The sequence below is a fragment of the Esox lucius genome, chromosome 8, assembly GCF_011004845.1.
Source record: "Esox lucius isolate fEsoLuc1 chromosome 8, fEsoLuc1.pri, whole genome shotgun sequence".
Taxonomy (NCBI): Eukaryota; Metazoa; Chordata; class Actinopteri; order Esociformes; family Esocidae; genus Esox; species Esox lucius.
Genome location: NC_047576.1, coordinates 2,798,433 through 2,820,942, shown reverse-complemented (window position 1 = coordinate 2,820,942; position 22,510 = coordinate 2,798,433). Strand labels below are relative to the sequence as shown.

At 44.8% G+C, this 22,510-nt stretch overlaps 2 protein-coding genes across 8 annotated transcripts in view; one reads left to right on the top strand and one right to left on the bottom strand.

The window, feature by feature from the left end:
* Positions 1–7,843, top strand: part of grin3bb (glutamate receptor, ionotropic, N-methyl-D-aspartate 3Bb) — a 94,586-nt gene extending 86,743 nt beyond the window's left edge. For all 4 annotated transcript variants that reach the window (XM_020049203.2, XM_029121595.2, XM_020049204.2 and 1 more), the window contains exons 7-9: positions 3,488–3,652; positions 5,064–5,134; positions 6,520–7,843. In XM_020049203.2, the coding sequence (XP_019904762.2) occupies positions 3,488–3,652; positions 5,064–5,134; positions 6,520–7,171 (888 nt within the window). In that variant the 3' untranslated portion in view covers positions 7,172–7,843. The remainder of the gene's footprint in view (positions 1–3,487; positions 3,653–5,063; positions 5,135–6,519) is intronic.
* Positions 7,844–9,732: 1,889 nt separating this feature from the next.
* tmem259 (transmembrane protein 259) lies at positions 9,733–22,332 on the bottom strand. Of its 4 annotated transcripts, none has more exons than XM_010897540.5 (11): positions 21,240–22,326; positions 19,448–19,756; positions 19,118–19,289; positions 18,272–18,382; positions 16,567–16,689; positions 16,319–16,419; positions 16,059–16,116; positions 15,882–15,965; positions 15,225–15,357; positions 14,883–14,982; positions 9,733–12,917 (listed from the first exon to the last, which is right to left on the bottom strand). In XM_010897540.5, exons 1-11 carry the CDS (start codon positions 21,450–21,452, stop codon positions 12,264–12,266), a joined length of 2,058 nt encoding a protein of 685 aa, XP_010895842.2. In that variant the 5' UTR covers positions 21,453–22,326; the 3' UTR covers positions 9,733–12,263. The 4 variants fall into 4 exon arrangements, with proteins under 4 accessions (XP_010895842.2, XP_010895843.2, XP_010895844.2 ...); XM_010897541.5 differs by having other exon boundaries at positions 19,172–19,289; XM_010897542.5 differs by lacking the exon at positions 18,272–18,382 and having other exon boundaries at positions 19,172–19,289.
* Between the last annotated feature and the right edge of the window lie 178 nt (positions 22,333–22,510).

Below are 22,510 nucleotides of genomic sequence, written 5' to 3'. Positions count from 1 at the left end.
CGGGAAGAGCACGAAAAGTTTCAAAGAAGTGCGCACAGTTTACGGTCGCACGAGCATCAGAGCAGAGAAAACACGTCCTGCACGTTCAGAGTATCCAACTGAGGTCAGGGAACAGTAACCGGCTGTGTGCGCGCACGTTTGTGTTGACCTGTCAGTAAGTGGCTGTCACATTCATATGAAGGTAGCAATCGTCTGAGCGACAACCCGAGGTAAGAAGATCGCAAGCTAACTTTCACAAATCGATAGCTACGATGGATTATTGGCGTCATACATGCAGCAGCAATACGACTATAGATTTTCGTATTTTGCTTTCAAAATAAAAGCCTGCGTTGAGTTGTGTGTATTGTTTATATTTTCAAAGGAAAAACTAAGTGGGGTAAAATATTAATTAAACAAATTACTATTTAAATAATACATTATATAAGGCCTCGTAAAGCATCTATGAACTGTATTATTTGCCCACTCCCTCCTCTACTTTAATTCTGGGCCTCAGCCAAAATATGGAGCTGCGAGCGTTAGCCTCATGACGATCTGCGCCCCCCTCTCTTTATTTCTTTGTCACTGCTCTCTCTTCCTTTCTTCCTTTCTCTCTCCCCCCCTCTGTGTCTGCTTTCTATTTCTCTCTCCCCATCTCACTGGTCGACTGCAGCTCTCTTCTCCCCGTTTTCCTCCTCCCTAGACTTTCCATTCTCACCTGTGAGGTGATACGAACTCAAATAAAAATTTTGGAATGAAAAGATATATGTATTTGACAGATTTCCATCAGACTGTCTTATTGTAGCTGACTAGGATGTTATATAATCCAAGGTGAGTATGCGGCATAAGTAGAAAAATTTACCATCCTCCGATTCACACATATAGCTTTTAGTTTTCTATATATCTGTCATTGTTTCATCTGCTGTCTCAGTTTTCTTTATATCGTTTAACTATGTCATATATTTCACAAGGTTCCTTTTTTCCTTATACAGTCCCATATCTTTTACTAATAATTTATATATTTCAACAGTGTCCTTTGTACTGTATCTCTCACCAGTTGAATCTTTCACAGTTTTTATCTTTCAGTTTCCTTTATATCTTTCAACAGATTCAACTGTACAGTATTTCTGGGTTCTGCACAATGACAAAAGGCACCCGGATGCCATTTCTATTTTACTCTAATTTGAAGTGGGTAGAGAATGGTCTGCATTGAACAGATTATTCCTCATTTCCATTCTAAATCCTTCCGCTCACATGGATTTGAAGGGGGTTGGCTGAAGGGCAGGGGGGGCGGTGAGGGGGAACGGGGGGGGGAGCTACGTCTGCCCAGAAACAATACGACAGAGGACACGTCCACTCTTAAACACAGTCGACACCATCCATACTGGAGGGCCTAAGTGCTAATAGGATGAGTTATTCCCCCTGCATACTGAACTCTACTGGATCGGGGGGGGGGGGGGGGGGGGGATTGGGAAAGGGGGAGAATGGAAAGTCTAGAGAGGAGGAGAACGGGGAGAAGAGAGCTGCAGTCGACCAGTGAGATGGGGAGAAATAGGAAGCAGACACAGAGAGGGGGAGAGAGAAAGGAAGAGAGAGCAGTGACAAAGAAATGAAGAGAGGGGGGCGCAGATCGTCATGAGGCTAAAGCTCGCAGCTCCATATTTTGGCTGAGGCCCAGAATTAAAGTAGAGGAGGGAGAGATGGAAGGAAGGGATGATGTGGGGGTTTACTGTGTCAGCAACACTCCGGAAACAAGCACCCTGCCTCCCTCAGTCTTTCCAGCCTCCACCCTGCCTCTCTCAATATTTCCAGCCTCCACCCTGCCTCCCTCAGTCTTTCCAGCCTCCACCCTGCCTCTCTCAGTCCTTCCAGCCTCCACCCTGCCTCCCTCAGTCTTTCCAGCCTCCACCCTGCCTCAGTCTTTCCAGCCTCCACCCTGCCTCTCTCAGTCTTTCCAGCCTCCACCCTGCCTCTCTCAGTCTTTCCAGCCTCCACCCGCTTCTCTCTCGATCCTTCCAGCCTCCACCCGCTTCTCTCTCAATCCTTCCAGCCTCCACCCTGCCTCTAACAACCTCTGCAGCCTCCACCCGCTTCTCTCTCAATCCTTCCAGACTCCACACTGCCTCTAACAACCTCTGCAGCCTCCACCCTGCCTCTTTGCATCTCCAGCCTCCTTCTCTTTCACACTTTGTCCAAACCCCTGTAGATAAGAAAAAGAATGAGAGAACATTCCCTCTGAAAATCTCTCATTTTCTGCGAAGTGTTGAACAGTGTTGGATTTGTACGGCGTCTACTCTACAGCGTGTCCCCAACTTTTGATGACTTGACAGGCTAGATTCAAATTTCATTAGAGGTATAATACAATGACTGTTCTGTATTACTCTGTGGGCTGACAGGAACTGTCAGGGTGCTGAGCGCTCACACTGTGCGTCTCTAGAACACACGGCCGTCCTGACCTAAATGTCTAAATGCTCTCCAAGCACTGCTTTTATTCTGAAGGGCCTCTACATCAGCCCATGTGGTAGACGTTAATCATACGCTAACAGACAGGTAGGCTCGTGGAAATTGAATTAGCTAATTTACTCCATACAGCTACAATGAACTAGAACTAAACAAAATACACAGAAACAGAGTCGGTGACAATATTCCTGAAAGCAGCCCAAGGCATGAAGGTTGGCTGTTCAGTGGTCATGTGACTCAGATCTCTAATGGAAGCACAGCAGCATCGATTCAAATTAGTCACACTTTACATTCTGGTTAGTTCTCCACAGCAATACCTCCTGATGTGTTTAACTGGATATCTATGAACTCTTTCTGAATAGAGGTGAATATACTGCCCCCTATTGGCAGTTTATTTGAATTATTTTTGTTTTACCTTCAGTTTACCTGGCAAGAACAAACACACAATGATGTATTTACAATAACGGCCTGGCAGGAGGCAAAAAAGGTCTCCTGTAGGGAATGGGTAGTGGGATTAAATAAAGAGACAGACAACACAGACGTGACAACAGCGCAGTACTAACAAAGAGACATTTAAACCACATAGAGAGACACCACTGTGTAAAATAAAAAGACACAGACAATAAACCGATACAGCTGCTCACTGACATGTTTACAACAGACAAAGACAACAACAGGACAACAAAGCAGAGCTGAAATGAACAGACACAACACATGAAGCAGTTACAGGTGTCAATTAATGTGTTGGTGATTGTCTCTAAAAAAGTTGCAGTGGTGACAAAAGTACAGAGAGTTTTATAGTTCGTTGTTGCAAACTGAAAGGAGAATCGACCCAAAGAAGTGTAAAAAAGCCTGACGTATCAGGTACAAAAGGTGAGACCTGAAACGATGCGCAATATCCACTGGCTAGAGATCTAATAACAAGGGGCCGATGCAGGTCAGTGGACCGGGGGTTGAGAAACGATCAATCACATTGTCAGTCCCTATGTCCCTCCCCCTGTTAACCCTGCCCAAGTAACCCCACTGTGGCCCCTCCCAACCCCATGTGCAGACTCTGCAGATGGGCATCCGTCACTTCTCAGGGCTGTTTGTGCTGCTGTGCGTGGGCGTGGCCACATCCCTGCTCACCTTGGCTGGAGAGCATGCCTTCTACCACATGGTGCTCCCGCGCATACGCCGGCGGCAGAAGTTCAAGTACTGGCTTCACACCAGCCAGGTGAGATTGAGGGGTGTGTGTGCGTGCGTGCGTGTGTGTGTGTGTGTGTGTGTGCGAGCGTGCGTGCGTGCGTGTGTATGTATAAGTACCGGTTTTAATGACAAGATGTCTTGTATCCGTACAATATCAATGTGATCTTTGTCGTTTCACAGTCAGCCTGAAGAACCCTTTTCTTGATTCCTGGGCCTTCAGACTTTTTCATGATGTCTTTCATGTGCTCTTTTCTGCTTGTGGTTCTCCCCGGCACATGTTTTGCCAACTCTATATCTAAAGGCACTTACACTTCACATATCCCCTGTGAATTCTACATTAACAAGCAGTTATTGCTTATGAAAGGTTGTTTATGGGGTGGGCTTGAGTGTCATAGGGACGTGAGTATATCACCTTGGCTGTCAATTGAAAACCTATGGGCCACAGTGCCATCTGCTGTTCACCAAGTCAAACACCAGTCAGGAGCGTCAGTCTAAATTCAGTATGAAAAGAGCCAAACCCTCATATTTCTACCCATTCGGTGCCACTTCGTCTGCTTATTGACCCCACCCTGCTGAGAGGGTGCCCCAGAATGAATCACTGGCTCATTGCCACCAAAGAAAAAATATCAGCGAGTGAAATGTGATGGGACCGTCCTTCCATGGGGCAGGGACAATGAGCTGACCTGAGTGGCTGTGCCCATATTTCATTTTTGTGCAGCAAATGTACTGTCTCTGTTAAAAGCACTGGTAATCAATATCTGCCTGATAAAGGACAAGTCAGTGTTATTTATTTATATGCATTGTGATGTTGCATGACTGTAGATGTTGCAGACACATTCAATTGGGATCATTCCTCACACTTCCACAATGCTGTATTCCACTTAGTCTACTGAAAAACACAATGCTTGTGTTACGACAGCAGTCAGTTTGATCGCACTGCTAACCAGTTTATAACAACGATAAGGGACGTCTGGGAATTGATCGTTCCCCATTTTCTCTGCAACTGCGTAATCTACTTTAATGAAAAGGAGCAATACTTTTTCTTGTGTGGATTATTCCTTGACTAAAGAATAATCACAATTTAATGTGTACAACATCTGTAAGACCGGTTTCTGGGAGCATCGGCGTTTCTAAAATAACATTAATAGGGTGGCCATGGACCGTCCCACCCACCGCCCAGTCCAGAATGAGCATGATGAGAGAACAAATCTGGACACCGAGGGAAAACATTTACATAAAAAGTAATGTTTGGTTAAAAAAGGCAAATTTGTCCTTTAAGTCTATTAAGGTCCCCTAAGCTTCTCCCCCCAAGGAGGATTAGGAATGAGAGGTGGAAAGTAATTACAATTTCTAAGATGGTGTTGATTCTGCACATTTCAAATAAAACAGTGTGGAGCTTACAGTGGCTTATAGTAACTATGGCCCCATTTGTTCTGCAGAAAATCCACCGAGCCCTGAACCAGACATATGAGGATGTGAAGAAGAAGCAGAGCGCCAACACAGAGAAAAGGTGATAAAATGGCTGCCATTGTGTTTTTTCCTTATTTTTTTTAATTTATAAAATGTTTTTATTGCTTGAGTACTTTTTGTTAAACCAGAATTCACTTTCTCAGAAGTTTAACATGCTGGCCAAAATGGAAATACTGTCGGCCAAGACTCTAAAATCATTAAATAAATTACAGAAAATCAAATACTTGCAGTAACACTAAGTATCTCATGAAATGTTATTTCAATCAATCATTACACAATGGCTCAATAAAAACTAACTACAATTATCAATGTATGCTGACATGGTTTACTCTCTTTAATGTCTGTGCCATTTCTTGATACTATAATTCCAGTATGTACCATACATGACAAGTAAACATATTGCAGCACAGGCTTTTTTTAAATGTTTTACCAAAGATGACCATTGCAGAAAGAAATGTCACTCAATAGCATGAATAACCAGAAACTAAACGCTTTACCATTTTCCAATTTGTCCATTAAACTATTAAAGACACGAAACTAACAAACAGCAGAAACAGAAGAATGACCATGTAATAAACATTTTAACTGTATACAGTGCAGTAATACTGAAATACAGTGTAATAAAGCATTATAACGTACCTATTGTCATTCTTGAATATTCTCACTACTGAAGCCACAGCTGATCCACTGACATTGGGCTAGACCCACTCACACATGCTTGGTCCATTCTTGCAAATAACCACCCAAAGGTGACCTGTTTTATGTAATGAATGTTAATTGAACAATTGTGCAAGGTTTTATATAACTGCAGAATAGTTTGCTGTGACCAAATGTTTTGATTTTGCTTAACATTATTTAATCAACTGAGTTTGCATATTTTCTTTTGAGAGTTGTGTTTAATGATTTGCAAAAATATGCTTATCATTTGCATTGTGTGTAAAAGCAGTGGGAAATCACCTAAATAAAGAATACTGCTGTGCTATTCAGGTTATAATGGATATCAAATGAACCCCAGTTGCATTAAAGGTGTATTAGCAATAAAGAAAAATGATTAAGACTCATTTATACCTGTCTCTAAAATGCATCCTTCTTAACTTTTCTGTTTGCACCTGATTACAGTCAGATTACAGTGCGTCATAATCGTCTACTGTTGAACACAAAAACATTGGAATAAATGTGGACAAGATCAGGACCTCGGCTACATGGAAGCATGGCTTAGCATGTCGTTCCCTCCGTTCTCACAGATCTGGCAGGACACGGCTAGTTCAATCGATATGGCTGAAACCTGTCTAGCTAATATACCCATCAGTGGTATTGAGGGGAAAAGGACACAATGTGTTGTTTTCATTAAAGCGGGTTTGGTTTTGCACCAGACCATTGCCTGTTTTCTTGACTGACAAAAGCCCTTTATCTCGCCCCCTGTAGCTGCAACATCCAGAAGGACCAGCCGCCCCTTGACCCCCCTCCCCCTGGGGCCTCGGCCAAGTGGAACAATGAGAACAGCAGGGACGCCGCCGCCGCCGCCGCCAAGGACAACAAGCGAGTCCACTTCAACCTGGAGACCCTCAACAGCCGCCGGCTCTTGGCCCGGGCCGTGGCCGAGTCCGAAGGGGGAAGAGGGGCGGCTGGAGGCGAGGCCACCCCTGGAGCAAACCAGGGCAGGCGTGTGTGCGCAAACGGCGGCTTCGGGACTTCATTTGCCAACCTGGTGCTCTCCCTCCCCTCTTCCTCCTCGCCCGCCCCCTCTTCCTCCTCGCCCTCAGGCGTCTCTTCCAGGCCGGAGGAGCTGCTGGAGCTGCAGGACAGAATCAACCTGATCCGGGATCAGCTGAGATCCGCCCTGGCCAGGAGGGCAGAACTGCAGACTTCTCTGGCCAAAGACAAGGCCGCATGCTCCGCCTCCAGCGCGACGGGACCGGCCCCGGTGGTCGTGGCAGCTGCAGCCCTCCCCACGTCCGCCAAGACTGCCTCGTCCCTCCCCTCCACCCGCTGCGCCACCACCATGACAGACCCTGTACTCAAGGCCTTGCCCACAGTCCGCATCGCCGCTGCCAAACACACCAATGACAAGAGGTGATGCACCCTGGAGTTTAGGCAGACCAGTCAGCAGCGAGCTAAGGGTTTAAAGGGGAGGGGTTTATTGAAAGGTTTGGGTCGGACGTATTCCCTTGCTGTCAGCCCAAATGCCGTAGCATGGCAGCTCTTTCCCGGGACACCGACCTTTTGCTGCTGGGTGAGATGGAAGAGCTTCCAGGGCACTGGGAATTCCTTCTGATCCGCAGACAGCTGGTGAAGTGTGTGCGCGTGGGCTACCTCAGACCTAGTATATGTATCGTGTCAACAAGTGGGCTGGAGGTACCAGCACGCTCCCATGACAGAGACTCACCGGCTCAACACTCGTTCTGGGAACTGAACCACTGAATTTCCAGTGCTCTCTCCTCCTCTCTGCCACAAAACCCAAAATGGCTGCCACCCATTCCCACATTTTGTTTTCGGTCACTATTGGTTTCAGTGTTGGCAACCTGAGACGATGATCTGTGCTTTGTTTAAGTTCAGACAGACAGACAGTGCAGAGGATGTATTCAAACCAGGACTCATGCTTTTATGATTTTTCTCTTTGGTTGATTTTGAGATCCAAGTCGATATTGTTCCCCAGGCTTGATTGACATGTTTTTCAAGAATAAAGTCTAATGGAAGTGTAGGTTGTGATAAAGATAAAAGTTTGAGTCCTTGTCAAGTGTTTCTTGAGTGGCCCTTTATTTTTACCTTACAGGTACTGAGTGGAGATCTACATTTTTCCTTATTAAAAAACCCAGTACGCCTATTTCAGTGATAGAATAATAGCTTAGGCCTGTAAAAAGTCAATATACTCAAAAACCAGAGATGCCTTATTGTTATTATATACTGGTGAGCAAAGTAATCAGAGCAATAAACAGTGATGTGATGTCATACCTGTGTTTTGAAACCTGATTGGATAAAAGCTATGGTATGACACTGTACATCATGGGTATAACATACACCCGTTCAAAAGTTTGGGATCACTTTTGTCCCTGTCCTCCATGAAAACGTACATGGAATGAGTGTGAATAGTAAATAGAGCTAAATAAATAGGAAATAGTAATTGAAAAGGTTAGAAATAATGTTTTTAATGGAAATAATGTCTATCCAACTTTGCTATTGTCAAAGAATCCTCCATTTACAGACATTTCAGCCTTGTAGACATTTGATATTCTAGTTGTCAATTTGTTGAGGTAATCCAGCGATTACACCCCAAGTTGGATTGACTTGATGGGCACTTAAGTACTATAAGGTCAAACTGCTCCCACAACAGCTCAATAGGGTTGAGATCCAGAGGCTGTGCTGACCACTCCATTGTAGACAATACCAGCTGACTGCTTCTTCCCTAAATAGGCATGATGTTGCAAAATGGAGTGATGACATTCCTTCTTCAAAATCTCTTTTACCCAGTACAAAGCACCCCCAGAGCATCACATTGCTTCAACCTTGCTTGATAGATAGTGTCAAGCACTCCAGCATATTTTCATTTGATCTGTATCTTACGAATGTTCTTCATTGTGATCCGAACACCTCAAACTTAGATATTCGTCCATCCATAACACTTTTTGAGTTGTCTGTTTCTCAAACGAGACACTAATGCATTTGTCCTCTGACTCAGTTGTGCACCAGAGCCTCCCACTCTTTCTATTCTGGTTAGAGCCAGTTTGAACTGTTCTGTGGAAGTAGTACACAGCGTTGTACTGGATATTCAGTTTCTTGGAAATTTCTTGCATGGAATAGCCTTCATTTATTAGAACAAGAATAGACTGACGTGTTTCAGAACATAGTTCTTTGTCATTATGAGCCAGTAATTGAAAATACAATTGCTGATGCTCCAGATAGTCAATTAATCTAAAGAAGGCCAGCTTTATTGCTTCTTTAATCAGCACAACAGTTTTCATCTGTGCTAAAATAATTTCAAAAGGGTTTACTAATGATCAAATAGCATTTTACAATGAAAAACTTGGATTAGCAAACACGTGCCATTGGAATTAATAATTTCCAGCTACAGTAGTCCTTTACAACATTAACAATCTCTACACTGTATTTCAATTTTGTTATTTTAAAGGAAAACATTTGTTTTTCTTTCAGAAAACAAGGAAATTTCTAAGTGACCCCAAAATTGAATGGTAGTGTAGCATCACATGTTACTGCTCTAACTGTCAGAACTAGTTCATGAGAGAAATTACACATCTCAGGGGTTTGTGATCATTTGGAAATACACCACATCTGCCTGCAAAGCATTCTGCCCACGAACAGCTCTAAGCTACAGTATATTGGCCAAATACCACACCTTGGGCCTTTTTGCTAACATATCCCACAGCTATCAGCCAATCAGCATTCAGGAATCAAACCACCTGGTTTATAATACACTAACAAATGCGATGTTAGAGTTTATTCACAAGTGAACTGAGTGTCCTTTCTTCTTCATGACAGGATCATTTTGCTAATTAGCTGTGTCCCCAGGCATTTGAACCAATTATGGATGTGAATGTACATACCAAATGAAGTCAACTTGTATATAATTCAATAGGACCAATGTTCAGACACAACAAACAGAAATCAACACACAGACGACAATTATTTGTGCAAAGAATGCTTCTTCTGCACTTAGTTTACTCAACAGTTAAATACATTTGAATGAGAGGAGTCTTATCCAACACAGGTCGAAGGATTCATTAACATCGTCTAAAATGAACTACAAATGGATCGCAACTGCTGCAAGGCTACAATCATCCCGCTTCCTCTCACAGAACGTCATATAGGCACAGATAAAGAAACAAGTGACGGCAAAAACCTCACTTACAGAGCATATTTTTGTTGTATCAGGTAAAAGTCTTCACTCATGGAATGAACTCAATAGAGGTTTTTAATTAAACTGACTTGTTGTCATATTGCACAAGTTGGACAAGCTTTCAAACCTGCATCCTGTCCGGCTTCCTTTCCATTTCATAGCTATGACCGCTATCCAACTCACTGAGGAGAAATTATCCTGCCTCTACTGAATTCCAAAAATGTGTCACCTTTCTGCAAAACCTCTCTTGGTTACTATTTTATCAGTATTGAAATATAACCCACTTTCTCTATTGAGGCTAGTTTCCATTTCACATCCAAAATATTCTCAATTTACACTAACGTCTAATTCCATATAAGGCATTATCAACATACTCTGTTCTGGCCAGGAAATTACACACACACACTGAACACAAGTCCTTATTGTCTGACTCCATGTCTACAGTGTTAGTTTCCGACCCTGTTGACCGGTGGGAAGCCATGTCCTGCATTCTGCTAGCTCCAAACGGGGAAGGATTATGTATTTCAGGTACAGCCGATGACAGCTAACCTTTTGGGGCGACCACATGGTCGGTTTCGGTGGCAGATTTAGTGGAGATGGGTTGGCTAAATGTCCTTTCCCTGCAGCCATTCAACCCCTGCTATTGCCTTGTGCTAGTCAAGTGCAAGGACCGGTGTGAGTTAGCAGCTAGGAATGAGCCCAGCCAGCTGACAACATAAAACAATCCTTGTGATAAACTTTTTTTTCGTACTGTCACATGCACTTACAGAACACAAGTGGCTGATGGTGTCATTGGAAACGGAACCAATCAGACCGGAGGACAAGCCAAACAATGTGCGCCTTCAGAGTTGGCTAGCGGAAATTCAGAGACGTAAATAACGTTTAAAGACCATGAAAACTTGATCCAGGCAACGATTGCGCCTTCAAGTTGATTCTGTTCCACCTCCACAGGACTACTTAGGTGACTGGAATTTGAAGGACCAACACGTTGATGAGGTTTGGATAGATGCTTCTGGCCCCCTTACAGGACACAGAAAAGCTTCTGGTGGCAGAGCAATTATGCACTTTCACTCAAAAGGGGGTTTAAGACAAGAAACTGCAGAAACTACGACTCTTCTGCGGCTCAAGCAGCTAAATCTCCATAGGAACCCTGAACTGGGGAAACGGAGCAGGCGCAAGCAGGTCTTCCTCGCTTTACTTGGATATAAACTTAATGTACCATAATGCTCTTCACGGCTAGAGCTAAATCTTTACGCCGGTTGCCAGTTAGTAGTACAAGCTCCGAACTGAAGAATTTTAGAGCTTGTAAATAGTGGGGTGTGACAACGCATCTTCACAAACCAATATTATTAGCTAAAAGGAAATAACCAACTATTGTAACTCAGAAACCCAGGTAAAAACAGGGTTGCCTTCTTATTTTTCAGGGTTCAATGGCCAGATTAATGAATGAATGGGACCAAAGTCAATATCCTGCAGCCTTGTGATGACTGGTATAGTCCACTGTGCTCTCACAAATATATACACAGAGTCCATCACCACTTCCAAGGCCGGTGAAGAAAGTCCCCTCAAACGCTCTCTGCAAAGTCGCCCCAAAAGTCAAATATTTAGGTTTTTAGGGATCAATCTACAACCTTGCTTTCATCTTTAAAAAAAAAAAAAAAAAAAAGTTTGTTGGAACTCAGCTCAGGCCTTTGTTTTATACCTGATACAATAGTTTACCCCCTAACCAACAGAAATGTCACCGTTAAACTGTACATTACTGATGGAATCAGACTGAAGGTTCTATTTGACAAATAATTTTCAATTATATATAAAAAAAATAATAATAAACGGCATAGCCTTTTTTCCCATGATCAATGAGAGAAAACCTATGACCAAAGTAAAAACTGTCCTACTCTGGGTAGGGAAACTAAGGATGTCAGAACCAAAGCTCTTAAAACAGCTTTCCCCAACCGAACCATCTCTGGGACCACCAGACATTTCACATAGGTTGGGGTCAAGTAATCAACTATCAACGAGCTATTAGCAAAGTGATTCAGGGGGTGCCAACTCAAGGCTACGACAGATGTAAAAAAAAAAAATGTGGTGGTCCCAGAAAAGTTGATCGGGAACTCCTGTCCTGGCAGAGAGGAGGGGCGCACTTCCTTTTCCTCATCATTCCGTCCCTACGTTCCTCTCTTCCATTCCTCTTGGTGTCGTACGAATGAGATTACAGTAATAAAGCCACAGTGGCCATCTTGTGGTGTCGAAAGAGGATCTGAGGTGGAGGAGAAGGCTTGTGGCCTTGGCGTGTGGGAGCATGTGAGTAGGAGGGGCTTCAGGATGGAGTGGTGTTGAGGGGTTCATGTGTGCTGGAGCAGTCTGTGGGGCTCTGCCCAGGGCACTCCTCGCCCACCGAGCCACTGTCTGTGTGTACAGGATGGATGGAGGGACTGACACGGCATGGGGAAGTCTCTGCCCCCCCAGGAGGGCCCTGGGCCTCCTGCACTGGCGCTCCTGTTAGAGGCGGGGCAGAGGCCACTGCGACTGGGTTTTCCACTGCCACCAAGCTGGGACTGCCGTCACCTGGGCTCTCTCCACCTCCCCCCGTTCCAACCTCAGAAGCCCTGGTCTCCCCTAACAACCCCGGCAAAGACCCACCCAGCTGGGTTACCGGGGCAACGGACAGGGCTTCTGGCTCTGTGGCGGTGGCCAGGCCTCCGGCGCTGCTGACCGCGCCGTTGGACTGGGAAGCCTGGGCCGCCGGTCCTTGGGCCTCAGCTGTAGCATGCGGATGTCCTGGCGGTTGGACCTGGCCGACGGGCGGCGCCGGCACACCTGGGGTGGAGGTGTTATTGTTGAGGTTGTCCTGGAGAGCCGTCTGGTTGTCCCCCTGGCCCGTCTGCTGGTTCTGCAGCAGCATCTCCTGGATGCGGATCTGCTGTAGGATGGCTGGGAGCTCGTAGTGGTGGAAGAAGTAGATCATCGAGTGCTGCGGGCAGAGGAGCGAAGGTGGCAGGTGAGACAGTGCCTGGGGAGGCTGGAGGCGGACAGAACTCCAACCACCGGTTGCTCGCTCGCTCGCGCACACACACACACACACACACACACACACACACACACACACACACACACACACACACACACACACACACACACACACACACACACACACACACACACACACACACACACACACACACACACACACACACACACACACACACACACACACACACACACACACACACACACACCAGCAGTTACAAAAGTGCTTTCACAAAACACCCAGACTGAAACCGCAAGGAGCAAGCAATAAGTGTTGAAGCACACCTCAACTTGCACCCCCATGTTAAAGCACCAGAGCAGAATTTAAACCACTCAGGAACAACACGAAACCGATATAAATGCACACTGATCAGGGAACACTGGATCTACCTTTACCAAGAATACTTTGTGCAACCCTTTCTTCCTGGGCTGTATCAACACGTGCCTGGCCTATGGAACCATCACTGAATAATCGCATTACCTAGCTGGGTAAGTAGCATGACTAAATGATCTTGGTTATGCAAAGACAAACTATTCTCTCATTAGAAAACAGCCTGGGACATGATTTATCTGCCCTGTTCAGACACTGCTGTAAACTGAACTGGGCTTTTCTGTGGTTTGGAGAATGACACTTCTGGTCATCTACAGACAGACAATCAAAGCCAAGCTACATTTGCGTGCGTGGCTGCTGTCTGGTTACAGGCCATGTTATCCTACATTAGGGTTAATTCACACTAACTTCACAAGCTGTTTAGCAAAAAATTATGAATAAAATAAAGCAACTTGCCATCTCTGAAATGCATGCAAATCTCAGATAAATCATTCAAGAAAGGTGATCTTCAGAAAAGCTGTGTTGTTTAGGTAAGAGACTGCATGGCAATGACATTCATAGTCCTGGCCTGTGACGTAAGGTCAGAGGTGACAAACCGGTTCCATGGAGATCTGAGTGCCTGCAGGTTTTCGCTCTCACCTTGTACTTGATTGATTAATTAGGACACTAATTGGTTAGTTTCTACCCTCACCTGGTTGTTTAGGTCTGAACTGGGAACCAATTTATAGGAAAAAATTAAAACCTACAGACACTTGGCCCTCGGTGGAACTGGTTTGGGCTTTTACCCCAGGTAAAACAGGCTATGCACCCACTCTGATCTCGAAAATATTCCTGTATACGGACACTTGCCACACCCTGTTTTAACACAGCGCTATGGCACTTAGCTAAAGATAAAGCACTTTCCCTCAGTGTATTGAATGAATGAAGTGTTTGGGACCTTTCACAATTTTTATTTTCTTTTGTTACACTTTGTGCGACACGGGGGGGGGACGCCAGCGAGTTGGACTTTAACCCATGCTGAAGCAGTACACGTTCCACGCTAGACCACTGTCATGGGCCGCTAGGAACCAGTTGGACTTTAACCCATGCTGAAGCAGTACACGTTCCACGCTAGACCACTGTCATGGGCCGCTAGGAACCAGTTGGACTTTAACCCATGCTGAAGCAGTACACGTTCCACGCTAGACCACTGTCATGGGCCGCTAGGAACCAGTTGGACTTTAACCCATGCTGAAGCAGTACACGTTCCACGCTAGACCACTGTCATGGGCCGCTAGGAACCAGTTGGACTTTAACCCATGCTGAAGCAGTACACGTTCCACGCTAGACCACTGTCATGGGCCGCTAGGAACCAGTTGGACTTCAACCCATGCTGAAGCAGTACACGTTCCACGCTAGACCACTGTCATGGGCCGCTAGGAACCAGTTGGACTTTAACCCATGCTGAAGCAGTACACGTTCCACGCTAGACCACTGTCATGGGCCGCTAGGAACCAAAGCCTCAAGGGTTTTAAATGCTGTTCATAGGACAGAGGAGAGGGCTAACACACACACATGCACATTTTGCTGTTTTGTTACCTGTATGAAGAGCCAGGAGGTGACCAGAGCCAGGCTGCTGTACTGACCATTGAAGCGGTAGTGGTAGGCATAGAAGGCAAAGTGATACAGATAGAAGAACCTGCAGAGAGACAGATACAGCCCCCTTAGAGACTGGACTAAAGTAACATCACCACACCTGGACCGACTTACAGAGAATTGTTGTGGATACTCTGCTCAAATTAGTTCAAATCAAAAATCCCACAAATATGGCAAACAATTCATATACAGATGTTTCCAACTCTCTGTCCATCCCCATCTCATAAGACAGGTGGGTTTGCGCTGCTGACCTCAGCCAGTGGTATTGGCTGGTGTAGGTCTCACCTCAGCCAATGGCGTTTGCTTGTGTTGGTGTGACAGCAGATGGCGTCGTACTGGTCGGCCAGCCACACAATGAGGATGATGTAGAAGGCGGTGGTGGTGTCGTTAAAGAACTCGGACATGATGGCCTCCATGCCTGGGGGAGAGAGTTTCAAAGTTAAAAAAAGAACAGCCAGTTGTAGTAAAAGATGTGGACGTGTCTCCACCCTTGCTTCTTCTACAACAGAACTGCAACAAGGGAGATTGCACTGTATTTTCTGTCTTTTTAAAACTGTTTAAATGCCAGTTGTTACCCAGAAGGTACCTATAACACACCACTAGGGAGATATTCTACAGTGAACAAGAATGACTGCATCCAACCAAATAAGACCTTAAAATAAGAACCAACTGAAAGCCTAACGGAAGACTCCTACCCTTGGCTGCTAAAGGCCACATGCCAGCAAAAAACAACCACATTTTGGCTCTAGACACTCGTACATCCCTGCTCCAATCTGGAGCCTTTTCATTTGTCTTCCTTGTGCAAACGGAAGTCATACAAATCCAGGTTTGGTTTTTCAGTCCCTCATCTTTCAGGAATTGTTAATAACACTAATACCAACATATCTGACCATATCTGACCGTAAATATAGACATGACGGCTCAATGACAAGACGCTCTTACCGACAAGCGCAAGGATGACGGTGAGCAGAGGGGCTGCTGGGAAGGCGATGGTCATGTTCATCTCTAGCATCTGCAGCAGGTCCACTGGGGACACAGAGGGAAGGTTTAAAGAGACACTGGCGAAGAGGCACGTGTGGGCAGAATTGACTGTTACAATTGACAGGACAGTGCTCTCACCGATGAAGACAAAGATCTGGTGGTGGGAATAGCGCAGCAGCATGGACACTGACAAGGTCTGCCGAAACACACGGGGACAACACCAAAAACACAGTCAAGCTAATTTCTGTGGACTCACAAAGCATCTTAACACGGTTAACCTGGGACTAGTGCAGGTATCTCTAGCTAATTTGTTGCGCTGTTCAAGTGAAATCACAGAGCAAGAAATCTTAACAGCTGCCTGTGCACTGGATTTAATACTTGTGAAGTGTGATACTTACGAATATTACCATGATGACAAAGGCAGCCAGGTAGGATGTGCGGGCCATCCACATGCTGACAAATCGGTAATGTTCTCCGGAAACCACGTTCCTGAGGAAGCCTGTTGGCAGACACGCAGAAGAAGACGGTCAGAAGCAGACGGTCAGAAGCAGACGGTCAGAAGCAGACGGTCAGAAGCAGACGGTCACAGGCTCGTGCCTTTGCACGGCACCAAGGAACACGGCACCCCGACAAATCAGTGTCATACCTTTATTCTCCTCGTTCTCCGCAAGGGCCTTGACACTGGACATCAGGATGTCGTCGTATCCCAGAAACTCATCCAGGAGGAAGCGGCTGAAGCCGTCCCCAAAGCACTGGTCCTTCATTGGATCTGCGCGCGCACACCAAAAAATAAATAAAAATCAGCAGCGGTTGATTTGAAAAATATTATTTTAATGGGTTATAGCCAGTAGCCCAGGGATTTACAAACTTGTTCTGCTCATTCCTCTATTTTAAAAGCAAACATTATGACCCAACTATGTAAAAATATCGATCAACATCCACTGTTGACTTTTCTATTTGGAGCCATCTTTCACAAATCCCCTAACATTATTTAAATCTGAAGGATGTACTGAAGTGAAAGAGATGTTTCAGAGAACGGCCCTGTGGAGTTCAGAGAATCATCAGGCAAACACTGGACGTCTTCTGCGTAAATAAACAAAACAACTGCGTTCCCTGATCCTGTCTCCTTGGTTCTAAACATTCCTGAGGTAGAGGGAAACAATCTCAGCTTCCAGGAATAAACAGGTGGGCTACTTGTGCACATGGAGTTTGTTTAAAGTTGCGCAGTCCATGTTACCGAAGTGTTTAATTAAAATACATTTCTCAAATCCATCAAGCATTTATGGTCGCAATGGTAGAAACAAACTAGCGGGCCACTTCAGCATGCCAAGTTGGTTTCCAGCCAATCATACTAACGAAGCCTTCCCTCGTTACCGATGTCACAGATCATGTCACGAGTGGCAAAGAAACAGAAATCCCAAGTTGACCCCAATTCACTGAATTTGAGGGGTGTTGTACTTTTTCAAATCTGCCTGCTATAAGATTCTCAGCAAAGTCTGGGACCCTTTTACTCATTCCTCCCTACTACAGTTATGGGCGAATTCCTGCACCTTAAAACATAGTGGCATTGTAGCATCCTAATTTGGGTTGTTTTCTTGAATTGTAATTATTTATCAAAACAGTCTAGAACAGCACCTTTCAATCTTTAGAGTAAAACTGCATTGGAAAACATCTGTTACTATTGCGCAAACCTTTTTCCTTTTCCATTGTTAGAATACTGCCATCAGATTTAACATATATAAGAAAACACTTGAGAGCAATTCATCCTGGAGTAGAATTTGCTCTGGATAACAGGGTCAGAAAAATAAAATAATAAACACCACTACACTTAAAAGGGTTGCCGTGGCGATTCAGCTCAGAGTTTCATGAGCCCTTGACAAAGCAGCATTGTGTTGGCCCACGTGACCCATGACCCATGTCCAGATAACGAAAAGCCACCGAGGCCCAGCTGAGGTTAGGTACTAACGAGTACATTGGCATGCGAACAGTTAACTACTGATCTAAGAAACGACTAGTCATCCGTGAGCAGAAGGGCGACGGGTGCAGGTCCCATCAGTGCTTTACACCTGGAGGCATATTTACTCCTGCAGGGAAAACGGCTACGTTTCAAAACCTTCTACTAAAAAGATCAAAGGATAAATCGAGTGCCTAGTCAAACGGGCACAGCCCTGCTATGTCGTGGTTAGGGTGGTCTTAAGTAGGCTTAGCACAGCTCACCCGGGTATTACTGTTTATCACACCTGCTATGTGCTGCTTATAGGAGTGTTGGACAGCCTAAAAAAACCTAGCAACGTCCGCACAACACCTGCCAATGCTTCCGACAGTGCTAGGCGGGCTTTGTGACCGCTTACCGAGAGTGACAACCATGACAGGGATGTTGAGGCGTTGCCGGGTGGTCTGGGACAGACGGAGGAAGCCATACTCCAGGGAGTACTCCACTATGTACTCCTCCTGAGGCCACACTGCAGACAGACACATTCACAGGTGAGCAGCTTACTGCCGACGCAGAAAACACACCGCAACCCAGAGACTCAAAGGCAACACACTATTGGGTGCTGCGTGAAATAACCCAGAATCACACCGGGTCAGAGACGATCTAAAACAGCAAATCCACTGACGGAAACACATCGGCATACAGCGTTAACGTGGGTTAAAGAAAGGCAGTCAGGCTCACGCCTCTGATGAATAAACCCTACACAGCACAGTAAAAAGCAATGCAACATATCGTTAAACAAAATGATGCAAAGGACATTTTGATTTAAGATGATTTCAAGAACACCGACAAACACAGTATAAACACCATCTTGTACCAAACTACTTATGAGAGGGCAAAGTACAAAGGGTCAGTTCCTGCCACACAAAGGCCTTGTCTGGGTACAGCCAGGAACAAATGGACAGGTGAGATGGCAAGACACGACCACACCGTCTCATTCAAACAGCCGGCTGCATGACAACGGATACAAGAAGTGGTTTGGTGGCAGAAGGCGACGGTACATGCTTTTTCAGAATGAAATCATAACACAAATGGGGGAGACCAAAGACCAGAATTTGCGTGAAAGCGGGGCGATCAGGAAGCTAGCAAGAACAGGTGGAGAGGGAAAAAGGAGCCGTGAGGAGTGGTGGTAGGATTCTCACTTGTGTAGACAGGTACTAGGTGGGTAGATAAACAGGGCGGGGTGGGGGGGGGGTGGGTTTACCTGCTCGTGTTAGCATCTCAATCTCGGACACTGTCTCCCTCAGCGGCTGCATACCTTTAGTGGGCGCCTGGCTGAAGGAGAGGTCCTGGCTGTCGTTGAGGCCCACTCCTCCATGACCCATGCCGACACCACTCAGCGAGGGCTTTAGCCGGGGCTCAATGTCCAGCTCAAACTAAAAGAGAGAAGAGCAAAAAGAACCAAGGCAGTTAGAGGTTGTTAGTCGTTTGCTTATGTGTTCTGGTCAGGCAAACTTAACAGCTGGAGAACTGGTCTGTCTAAGCTTTTAGTCTTCCTGTTTTCCACCTTCCTGCAGCAAAGCCTCACTCTCACCTGCACAGTGCTGTTGTCAAACATCTCCAGGGTCATCTCCTCCTCCTCCTCGTCTTCTTCGTGGTGAAGCGCGGCCAGGCCCAAACCTGCTCCCCCAACTCCGTCTCCCTCGGGCTCTTTGACCAGGCCCTGAAAGCCATCCGTGTCGTAGAACTGCAGGAAGATGGGGGCACGGGAAGAGTTGCGCTGGATCTCCACACGTAGGATGCCATCGCGTGGCCACTTCTCCCGCACATGCTCCAGGCAGTTGATGGGAGAGCGGGAGAAGGCAATGTGGATGTAAGCCAGGATGAACAACACAAACAGAGCCTGGTGGAGGGAGGAGACAGGAGAGCATTATCTCATGGCAGACAGACTGAATTTACAGATCTTAAAATGGTGCCAAAAGGAACCAAGACAGGACAGGCATTATTTTAAATTATGTTTTTGAGTTTATCATTTTCACCACATTTTTCCATCTGCCCAGCCACGGCATCCCCACCCAATCTTCCAAAAGCCCAACACAAGGCAGCCCTGTCCAATCTTCCAACACAAGGCAGCAATGAGCCAAATTGTGCAGCCCTATAGTAGACCACGGGGCCAGGTTGATATGCCACGACCAGGTTATCATCATGTTTTGTTGTAATTATTTATTTGTTAAACCACTGTACAGTATGAAACAAACATACCATAGATAAACAATTTGGGAGACTTAAACTTTCTGCACTGCCTAGGGGTTCTTGTGAATGTTTTTTCCTGATAGTTATATGATAACAACATAATGTATCACAATGCAATGTGGATAGAAATGTTTGTTATTCGGAATGACGCAAAATAGCAATGTTGCCACACCAATGTGGGGAGCAAAATGTTTCACAACATCAAAATGTCATGAATTTTCAAGACTGTCACTGCAAACTCCCACACAATATTTAAAACATTTTTGGAGCATTTTGAGGTGTGGAGAGTTACTTCTAAGCTCAAGAGCTCCTCACATGCTGCTGAGTAATATTTAAGGGGAAAGGGAGAGACAAAATTGGTGAGAGCTGGATCATAATCAAGTGTTACAGAATATTTTTCAAAATAGGACTCAATCTCTAAAATGGACACTTCACAAACCTACCACCTAATGCCATGTTAATTAATGGTTTGTGTTGTGTTTGAATGGAACCACATGGTGAGCATAACTGTTCCGCATTCCTATAAACTACTGCTGTTCCACAGAACTAGTCCTACCAGAAAAACATTGCCTATCACGTTCCAGGCCTCATTCTGCATCATTGTCTTACTCTTAAACAGGCAGTAACAGTCAGAAAAAAACAGAAGGAAAGCACGCAGCAGCACCACTACAAAAAAAACGAGTTTGGACTGTGACCAGTCAAAATGAGGCCCGACAAACCAAGTGGCACGTGGATTAGGTTGTAACCACTACGTTTCACAAATATGGTTTTGTTGTGGTACTAAGTATGCACACTGATGATAAAATTATTTTACACAAACATTTTGGAGAAGCATTGTTTGGAAATTAGGGCAGGGGTAGGACTGTAAGCCGGATTAATACTGTATGCCAAGTCTACTTTTATTGACGACAGAATTCAGGGCTAACTGTCACTTTGACTGGCCAGGTCCCACATATTCCCCTCACAGGAGGTTGTCATACTTCATTCTTACCCTACAGTACGTACGACCGATCAAGACATAATACGTGTGACAAATCCAACTTCGGAGCAAACTGACCTAAAGTCGTTGAATGGAGTATATATTATAATATTATGCACGTTGTAGACTACGTGAAGATACATTTTTTTCTTACCTTTAATAGGACAAAGAACTCGAAAATTCTTCTGAAAGACGGTGGAAACAATCTGGCATAGGTAACTGCCATCTTGAAGAATAGTGCGTGAAAAAGTCTGTCTCGAACATTTATCAATGGGTTCTGGTTGATATTAGGGTTTCGTATCCTGTTTGCCCCGCCATTGTTATTTAGCGGGACATTATTGTTCACGTTACCCTGGTTTTCTGACATCTCTGGCAGTAGGATTTATAGCGACTAGCTATCTGAATCCCAGTCAAACGTGACTCAGTATACGCCGCTCAACAGCACCAAAAACTCACAAAGTAGTAGGATGGTGCAAAACTACACTAACTGCAATAACAGAGCTGGCAAATTACACAGAAACGTCACAATTGTTAAATGCGACTAACTTGATGTATAGAGGGAATGTGAGTTGTACTACAACCATGTCTGAGATATTGATGTAGCTAGCGAACCTTTTCTGGCTACGAACTCCCCAATGTGTTCGACTAGCGTAACAGCTAACATTAATGAGTTTCAATACAACTTAGCTAGCACATTAACACTGTGCATTAAGGGCGGATGATTACAACGTATTTCTAAAATATTATTACAAATAAGCAATTTTCTACTAACGGTTTCAGGCCTTATATTCAACTGCTGTAACCTTTAACTGTTAAGCATTCACCATTTAATCTAGTTAACATTAACTGCAACGTACCATTGCTAACATTATAGCTAGCACCGCTAGCACACAACCTTCCGAAGCGCAAACATTGACGATTATGACGATGTCTTAAGAAATATTTTCAGAGTATTTTGTCTACATCGCTGTTATGCCGTTGTCTCATTCCAGTTCGCCAGAAACGCCCCAATAAATTAAGAAAATATCTACCCTGATCACGATAACTAGCATTCAATTGCTGACGTTCAGGTTCTACGTTAGGAACCCGTATGTTACTTTAAGTCAAACGATTGCCTCCAGACTCTCGAAAATATCAGTTTGACTTGATTGCGCATTGGAGAACGATTCTCGTTAGTGTTTGATTCTTAAAAAAAAAAAATACACGGCAATCTAATTTTGCATTTCGATGCCTTAGCGTCAACCATTTAGCCACAGAGTTCTTTGATTTAGCTGAGGAAGAAACAACAACATCGCAAGACAAAATGTAAAGAAGATAAGTCAGATAAGCAGCGGAGATAACCGCGAGCGCCACCTTTAGATGGGACGAACACTTTTTTAAATAAACAGTTCATAAAAATGTAATATCTAAATCATTGGAAATTAT